The sequence below is a fragment of the Porites lutea genome, chromosome 6 (assembly GCF_958299795.1).
Source record: "Porites lutea chromosome 6, jaPorLute2.1, whole genome shotgun sequence".
Lineage (NCBI taxonomy): Eukaryota > Metazoa > Cnidaria > Anthozoa > Scleractinia > Poritidae > Porites > Porites lutea.
In genome coordinates, this window is record NC_133206.1 from 31,455,903 (window position 1) to 31,465,123 (window position 9,221).

Below are 9,221 nucleotides of genomic sequence, written 5' to 3' on the forward strand. Positions count from 1 at the left end.
TTTAATTTACATTCGGCTTACCGAGACCGATTGCAGACCTACAATAATATATAAGTGCACTCAATAGCATAGTGATCACGCGTCTATGGCATTGGCAACTATATCCACAAAAGCCAATAATGCCGAAGGATTATATTCCTATGAAGCTTTTATCAGAGTATTATGCAACAAGAGTTTATTGAGATTGAAAGCTAATGAGTTATTATCCTTGCCTCTTTTTTCTCTTCCCTTGAAGGCAGAAAAGTGATACTCTGGCAGGGAAACAAAATATAAAGTTGACATTCACTGACACAAGCGTGAGAGGTGCTTTTAGTTTCTCTTCTGTCTGTCAAATAGTCTGCGAGCAGTCTTTCTTTTTCTTTAGATTTAGTGAGGGGAATTGCACGCGCGCGAGCGGCGAGCCTCGAGATGCGAGAAACGAGGGCGCGAGGTTATTTGCGTTCTCGCGCGTTTTGCTTGACGGACCAAGAAAAAAGAGAGACTGCTAGTAGTCTATGTGTCAAATATGGTCTGTTGTTTTGTTGCTTCACTGTCTAATAGATTCATACTTCCATCACCGACATGAGAGATGCAAAGGTGGGTGCACGCCTCTACTCACGGCAAGTAGTTTTATGCACATTACAGCTATTATGTATCCTAAGTCAAGCCGTCTCCACTATCGTGGGAACAATATGTGTGGTTGTCCTCCGGGGGAGCGCAGGCCTTGCTTGCTCGGAGGCCCGTGGCATTAGTGATCCTCTTCTATCGTATGCCCCTGAAGAGGAGCCCTTCCGCTCCGAATTGGCAGTTAAAGTGGACCTTCGGGATGAAAATCCCGGGGCTTCAAGAAGGTTTTTACTTCCCAACATCGATAACGGAGTGATGGAAGTACGTTTTCCCATCCCTGCGGGCATCCCCGAGAACATCGTCGACATCCTTCGACTGTCGCGGAAATTCATGTAACTACCGCGTCGTCCCATATCGGGCGCCCCCGGAAAAGCCGAAGATTTTCGACGGCCCGATCCACGAGGTCGGATCAGGTCTAAAAAGTTCGTGTCAGTGTCGTCGTCTCCGACTGATGATGCATTGTCCCTGAGATGTGCTAACGGATCGGGCCAATAGCCACTTGGTGGCAGTATTATTGGGTCAAAACTCTCTCTGTATGACTCAGAATGTTGAATACCATACAGGCCCAAAAGACGACACATCTCAGATTTGGCCGTGGGCGACGGGCCTCTCTTAATTTTGTCCATCTGCTCGCCTTTTCTCCTGCTTAAAGACACATTCGTAACTGTCTTGGGAGAGAGACTTCTTGGAGAATGTGATCCTTCTTTTTTCGTTTCTTTCTTGCATTCTTTTGGGATCACCGAGTTTTGATTTTGTATTGACGTGTTCTTTGCTTCACTCGTCCCTTTGCTGCTTTTCTCGCCGACCAATGAGCCTCGTCTTTGTCTCGGAGAAGACACCGACTCATTAGCACTTTCTAGTGCAAGATTACCTTGAACATTCTTATTTGTCGCTTCTGCCCCAGGTCGCACGCTTTGATCTTCATCATGTGGTTCATTTTCAACGTTTTGAACAATGATTTGCGGAGAAGGGCTTCTTCGTGCCGCGATCAATTCCGATAAGTTGGTTAATGATCGCTTTTCAGCCCATTCCTGTGTGTTAAGAAAAGTCTGCGGGTCTCGAATTGTCAATGAGGCTTTTCCTTCCGTAATGAGGACTTGTGCGCAGGAATCGTGCCCTCGCTTTGTTGCTTCAAGAATCGGAGTCATACCTTGTGTGTTCTTTTTATCAATATCCAATCCAAATCTTTTTAACGCCGTAATAAGCCGTTTCACAGTGTTCACTTGGCCACTGGCTGCGGCGTAGAATAGTGCTGTATTGCCATACTTGTCTGCCCTGTTTAAATCAAGATCCAAAATTGAAACGTCCAAAATTTTACGCACGATTTCCTCTTGTCCGCGAATACAAGCCCACATCAATGCTGTTTTCCCTTCTCGATCAACAACGTTCACACGCGCTCCGTGTTCGAGGAGAACCTTGATGATTTTGTAGCGCGTGCGTTGCATCTTGTCTGGAAGAAAAATCGCTTTCATGAGAGCTGTCTGTTTGTTATCGTCTGTCTTGTTCACATCCTCGGTTCCCGTTTCGAGTAGGAACTTGACTTGGTAAATTCTACCCCTTTTTACGGCGTCTAGTAACATGGCGAAATCACTTCTTCTCCGGCAGTTTCTTACTACTATAGAAACCGTTAGCAAAACAACTTAATACAACAAATATTGATCATATTCATTTTAGCATTAGGGCTAATCTCGCTTAGTGCCCCTCTGAGGATTACATCTATTGTAATAAATCTTAATAAGATTCAATAAGAAATCACTTACGTAGCAAGGTAACAAAAGCGACGCTTTTAAAGTAGATGCACTATAGTCAAACCGTTCGATACAATTCAAAGTCGTTTCGATACGAACTTAAGCAGTGAAACTGCACAGCAATTTCGATAAAAGAAATTAACTAAGTATAGTTTGCGCGTGAATAAGAAAAACGTTTGGGGTGAATATTCTTCGTTCTTTAAGTCAAGTACTTGAAACTATCTACACTAGACTGAATAAACTTATATCGAAACGACTAGTATCGACACGAGTAGTATCGAAACGATCGAAAACCCACTCCAGGCTTCTAAAGACCGATTAGCAAGCGGTAACCGAGTTTCTCTTAGAACCATTACGCTAAGGTACTTTCTATTGTTCGAGAACAAAAGCTTTCTGTTATCCAAGCAGTAATATAGGGTTAACACGCATATGTATTGAAACAATGAAAGGAATAAATTTTAAGGCAGTGAAGGATAACGAGATTAGAAATATCAACAAATACTGTTAGCACAGTGAAAGTAAACAACTTTCTTTTGAAAGTTGCTGCTTAACAGCTGACGTAGAGGTCTCTGGGTTTTAAATTCACTGACCGACGCACGCTATATACGTGAAACAAATTAAAAACACTTTCCAATTATTTCTATGAATATTGCTGTTCTGTTGTGCTACCACTGCCATTACAATGAGCTTTGAACTTGCGGTCATTTGCGGTCCGGATTTTCGACCGACTGAAAAAAATGGTAATTTAGGTTTCTGGGAAACTGCCCACCTACCCCTCCCCTAACCCAACATTCTGCCCTACGTGAGAAGTAAGTGTTAATGTTGACTTAGAGGAGGGGTAGGTGGGCAGTTTTCCAGAGACCTAAATTGATCCGAAAAAATTTGGCCGGACACTTTGTTCACACTGTATTGTTCAATGTTTCTGCTCTGTTCACACGGGACTTTGAATGGCTAGGCGTCTAAAGTTTCGTGCACACGAATTTTTTTATTATACACAAATTTTAAACAGGTTTGTAAACCTCCATCCTTTATCGTTCAACTTAGGTCCATAGCCAGAATTTTTGGTGGAGGGCTGCGAATGTCTGAGAGGCTGAAGCCGCTGGTTGCTATAAGGGTCGACCAAAGTGAGAGGTGCGTGCGCAATCGTCGCGCCCAAGCCCCTCGTCCTTACGGTCATGTACTCTACAACAATTGGGACATGCGATGTAGGTCTAATTGTCTAATCTGTGAACTGTGCATTGTAAATCATTTCACGTGACAATTGAAGGAAATATCAAGAAAAACGTGCTCTTACAAAAGAATGTCTTAAATCATAACACACTTCTGTTTTGACAGGCCTGTTGTTCTATAGCAGAACAAGCCTGCTAGAGCCCTGCTTGAACCAGGAACCCAGATTGAACGCAGTTGTTATTCAGTTGATTTTGTCAGAAGGAGTCATGGGACAGAGCAAACGAAAAATAGCTCCCCTTGGGCTATATAGCGTCCCCTTTTCTTAGAGTACAAGTAGTCCCTCATTTTCAATCAGGGACAGTAAATCGAACAATACGCAAGCGCTCGTGAAAATCACCCCATGCGTGAAAGGCGATCCTTTCCTCTTTCCCTGCCGCGTCTGACCTTTCTCGCGTGGGATGATTTTCACGCGCGCTCGCGTTTCGCTCGATCTACCATCCCTGAGGGAAAATGAGGGACTACTCGTAGTCTACCTTTTCTCGTCACGAAACAAGTCTCCGTTCTATCACGCTCCGTGAACGGACCAAACAAAGTTTCTCCCGTTAATGGACCACGAAATTTTGTCAGCAATGTACAGCTTTGTTCTCTTGTTGTGCGCATACCTCAGACTCAATTGTGTAAACGTGCCATAAATACTTAGATGATTTCCGCATATTCTTTGTGCTCTAGATGAAATATGCTTCAATGTGTTAAGTGAAAACAACTTAGTTCCTGTCTTTAAACAGTAATTCACAGTAGACTAATAGATATTTTGGCTTAGTTTACCCATCTCAAGTGCGCGTTCAAGTTCTAAACGTGACGGTGATTGTATAAACATTTGCTTTTTGCCTGATAATCGAATGCAGTGTGGGTCGTTGAAGCTTGACCCGACAATATGTAATTAAACCCCATATCAACCATTGGCGTTCTTTTCAAAACAAAAGAGTGAAAAACAATAGGAAAGTATATTAAGAACTGAATATTTAATAAAAGAAAAGTGAACGAGTAATTACAGCGCTATGAGACAGTTCGAAACAATAAACAAATATCACCCGGTGAGTTGTTCTCGAAATCATCGATACTTATGGTTGAAGATTAAATAACTGTAAATATTTTGACGAAAAGTCGTATTGCCGCTGCGCGTGAAAAGAACGGAGACTTATGCTAGCTTCTTCGTTGACCGTCGGTCACCAAAGGCAACGGGTGCTGCCAAGTCTTCATCAAAAAGTAGCTTGGAATGATACTAAGAGCAAAGAGAAAAGAAGTTCTGTCGGAAGACCGAGGATACTTTTAGAAGCAGTCACCCAAGGCAGACTTCGGCAGATGCGCCTTTTACTAGACGCAGGTGTCAACGTAAACTGCAAAGATTTGGACGATGGACAGACAGCTTTGATCAGAGCCATGTTTTTGGACAACACGAAACTTCGGCGAAGGACTGCCAAGATGTTGTTGAGTTACGGTGCAAAAGTGAAGCTGCTGGACAAGTTCGGACGGACCGCTCTGTCATGGGCTTGTATATTTGGACATGAAGATATGGTCAAGCTTTTTTTCAGCCATCCTGAAGTCGATCTTGCCTTCGGCAGCGTCGATATGGATGGCAACACGAACTTGATGTTAGCGTGCATGTCCGGTAATGTAAACATTGTTAAAACGATCTCGAAGGTCTTTAGGAGAAACAGATTGGACGTGAACAGAGTGAACAACAGAGGAAAGAGTGCGTTGGCTATAGCGCATGAGAAAGAGTTTGCGGATTGTGTAGAAGTTTTGTTAAATGTGGGGCACGTAACTTCTCGCGCCTTGGAAACGTACTTTCTGCGTGACGCCTATAGTGGTGGAATAGGACAAAAGAAAAACCAGCCACACGCAGGACTAAAGCAGACTTCTTGCAATCTACCTAAACTATTTGGCCTGTACACAGAACAGCTTACAAATTCGTATCCAAGAAAGTACAGGTCTGAAAGAGGAGTTAATTCTTCCGCTTTTTAACTTGCGTCTGTCTGCCGAAATGGCAGACGACAAACAACTCCAATTTAAAGTTATTTCGATTGGGCTTCAGTTTGGCAAAATTAAAAAGCAAACAAACCACTTTAGTTTAAATTGCTTACATTCTACGATACGATAGAAAACCCGCGACTAAGAACCTGCATTTTTCCAAGTTAGCCTAAACAGGTTCTTACTAAATGGTAACTAGCATAAACTGATTTAGGCTGTGAGAAGACACCTTACTATATCTCCGAAGAGGATTCTGAAGGTTGACTTACCTTATTGCCAAAGTGTACAGAGTTTTTTTTGTAGATTTTACAAAATAAGAATCTGTTTCGAATTTCAAGCCAAGCAGGTTCCTGTATCGAGGGGACCTAACTAGCAAATTTTAGCCGAACTGGTTCTTAAAAACCAGGTTCTTAGTCGCGGGCTTTTACTGTATTTATAAACTTGAAGTTAATGCTGTATCGTACACAGATATAGGCATGATTACAAGCCGTTCGTGCGCTTTTAAACAGAACGCGTCCAGGATTGATTAATAAAAGTATCTTGTAGTAGTTTTAGTCATGGTCTCAGAAAAGTATGACATTAAAATTATTCGCAGTTTGCAGTAACTAGAAACTCAGTAACGGTAGATCAATGAGGTATAAATGATAAATACATTTTTAAAAGTTGGAATATGCGGTCGACTCATTAGTGTTAAGGTTGATTTTCACTGACGCGTTTTTGGCTACACACATTAACCCACGTAAATTTTAATCACGTAAATGAAATAGAGGTAGGATAAAAATGAAGTGCTGAGCTTAAACGAGAAGTTGAGCGAGGTTAAAGTTTTGCGTTTACGAGCGACCTTCCATGCATTGCCTCTTTTTTTTATTTGCGAACGTAATTTTTCCGCACGTACGCACGTAAAAATTACGCTTACGCAACAGTGGACATCAACCCTTAGGGCCTGCTTTCATGGAGGTGGGGGACCCCAGGTGAGGTAGGCGAGGTAACCCGCTTAGGTGCGGTAACCCGCCTGTCCATATATTCTCACATATGGTCACCCCACCTACCCTGTAAACGTGATCAAATTAAAATGAGAGATTATGTGGGCCGGCGAGTTACCTCACCTAAGCGGGTTACCTCACCAACCTGTGGTACCCCACCTCCATGTAAACAGGCTCTTGAACAGCCAACGTTCCCTAAAGAGGCAAGACTTAACGTGAAGAACACGGTCCAAGTATTTGCTGTGCTTTTTGGCGAAAAAATTATTTTCTAACATCGCCATTGGTGGCTAACAAAGCGAGCCATAGACCGTTTTTACGCATGCAGAGTTTAGAGCATCACAAGCGTTAAACTCGGAAAGCTTATCACTGTGATCCTTATAAAAAAAAGGACGGTCCAGGAGGGAAACATGAAGATAAAACCAAAAAATAAGATGTTGGTGAGGCGGAAAATAGGCTACTGTTTTATTTACTATTGATTTGCATTACAGTAGTGCCTTGACATGCACTGAAAAATCACCTCACGTTCTAGAAATCCACTGGTCGTATCTTCATCTCAGCTCTTTTAGCCGAGTAGCTGCCACCTTTCCACGCGCGCCAGTTAACACCATCATGATACGTTGAGTGCTGTCCGTGATAGTAGAAACCATTAAGACTGGCGGTCACACAGTTGTTAAACCACCATCCTCCTTTGTAGCTCACGGCACAGTTGCCTGAGTTTTTATCATTGTCGCGATCTTTGGTTGTAAACGGGGATCCAGCGTGATAACTCAACGAATCTCCAGCAGTTCCTGAAAAAATCTTTGCATTAACGCCGTTCTCGAATAAACGCCGCACCCAATATGGGGGCCCCCTACGGACTCAGCAAATTACCGGAAGTGCGTTTCCAACATGTTTTCAACCTGATTGGCAAATCGACAATGGCTTTCTTAACAGGCCAATCATGATGCTTACTCAAATCCTGATACACCGTTGGGGGCCCAGAGCAAGAATTTCGGCGCTGTTTCGCAGATGTCTGTCGCGCAGGCTAATCAGAAAATGCGGCGTTTATTCGAGAATAACGAAAACTCGTAATAGCCTTGTAATCTACTCGTCAAAAGAGAATAAGCTCTTTCTCTCTTGACACCATTCCGTTCAGCACTCGTCAACAACAAGTCGACTAGAGAAGGGCGGAAGATATCATTGCGTGGGACCATGAGGGAGATGAAAACGGGAGACACTCCCTCCCCGCCTCAGTAGCCATAAAGCTCTGAGAAAGCACTATTTTCATTGGCCTTTGAAAACACATCTGTTATTGTACATACGCACAAGCACATGTGTAAGCAAGTGAAAACTGGGTCGACATAAGCATAAGCACAAGCACAGGAAAAACGCTGGGACAAGTTCGTTCTTCTTGTGCTTGTGCTTATGCTTATGTCGTACTTTGACTAGTGAAAACTGGGTCGACATAAGCACAAGCATAAGAACAAGGCCGTGGACCAATCATAGGTCACTTTGACCCAGACCTCACGCGAACATATCAAAAGCAATATGGCGGATGCTTCGTCCGCCATCTTGTTTACCATCGGGTTGAGGAGAGCTGGTATCGAGAATTGAGTCAAATATGCCATTCTGCGCGTGCGTATGTCCTTATACTTATGCACTAGTGAAAACCAGGCTTTTGAGGGGGTTCATATGTCCCTGTCTGAATTTTTAAGACCATAGTTCGAACAATCTTGAAAAGGTCTTGAATTTTACTAGTCGTCTTGAAAAGTCCTTGAATTTGGTTTAGGTCCTTAAAAGGTGCTTGATTCTTTGTTAGGTCTTCAATAGTCACTGAAATTCACAATCTTTTCTACGCCAGACACCTTTTTCTGTAAAATTAGATTATTTTGCCGAGGAAAATTTGGCTCAACCTCGGTCTAAGAACCTGTAAAACTCACCGGTAAAGTAAAAACATTTTTACTTTAGGAGACTGCGGATGGCGCTTTAGGGAAATCCTTACGTCTCCTTTCCCACCCTCGTCTCCAGGGCATTTCCCTTTAAAATGGGATGTACGCCTCTCTCATTTTTCAAACTGAATGGAAAAGCCCTGAGGACGAGGTTGGATACCCAGATAAGCTACGGTAAAACGGACAAGAAAAACGAGCAGCTTGTTTCGAAACGTTGTTGCAAACTGAGTTGAAAAAAGCGATGTTGCGCGTTTTACCACCCATCTTCAAACCTATCTTGCAGCAAATCAGGTTGCCGCAGGTTGCGCAAATACTGATCTTTGATTTGATAAAATTATGAGCCGGTGACGTCATACACGGGAGTGGCGTCACTTGCTGCAAAATAAGTTTGCCTTGGGCTAGTAAATGAGAGTCATGTACAGAGAAAAAGCTCAGTGTAGAACTACTCTCTACTTTCTGCAACAACTTTCTGCAAACTTTAACAACCTGATTATTTGCAAGACAGGTTTGAAAGTGGGGTAGTAAAACAAGCAACATTGCTTCAGTTCCAACTTGCTTTGCAGTAGTTTTGCAAAATAAGCTGCATATTTATGTGCCCCGTTTTACCATACTGACTCTTTTTTCCGTTTGATGACGTTCACAATAATTTATCATCATCGACTCACCGTAATAACTTCCAAGGCTCATTTTGTACAAAGCTCTCTCACTTGCCACGGCAAAGGAATCATATTCAGCGTAGGCAGTAATTCCTTTCG

The 9,221-nt window shown here is 42.8% G+C and overlaps 2 protein-coding genes and 1 pseudogene across 2 annotated transcripts; 1 reads left to right on the forward strand and 2 right to left on the reverse strand.

Annotated features, from left to right (window-relative positions):
• Positions 1-641: 641 nt before the first annotated feature.
• On the reverse strand, positions 642-2,418 carry LOC140942176 (uncharacterized). The gene has a single exon (XM_073391142.1). The coding sequence runs from the start codon at positions 2,184-2,186 to the stop codon at positions 642-644; it is 1,545 nt and encodes a 514-aa protein (XP_073247243.1). The 5' UTR covers positions 2,187-2,418.
• Positions 2,419-4,537: 2,119 nt separating this feature from the next.
• Positions 4,538-6,167, forward strand: LOC140940580 (ankyrin repeat domain-containing protein 63-like). The gene has a single exon (XM_073389574.1). The coding sequence runs from the start codon at positions 4,725-4,727 to the stop codon at positions 5,547-5,549; it is 825 nt and encodes a 274-aa protein (XP_073245675.1). The 5' UTR covers positions 4,538-4,724; the 3' UTR covers positions 5,550-6,167.
• An 809-nt stretch (positions 6,168-6,976) lies between these two features.
• LOC140942177 (microfibril-associated glycoprotein 4 pseudogene) overlaps positions 6,977-9,221 on the reverse strand; it is a 3,141-nt pseudogene continuing 896 nt past the window's right edge.

Bases quoted from the DNA above. Each gene is read 5' to 3' on its own strand.
- LOC140942176 (XM_073391142.1), bottom strand. From the start codon at position 2,186: ATGTTACTAGACGCCGTAAAAAGGGGTAGAATTTACCAAGTCAAGTTC.
- LOC140940580 (XM_073389574.1), top strand. From the start codon at position 4,725: ATGCTAGCTTCTTCGTTGACCGTCGGTCACCAAAGGCAACGGGTGCTG.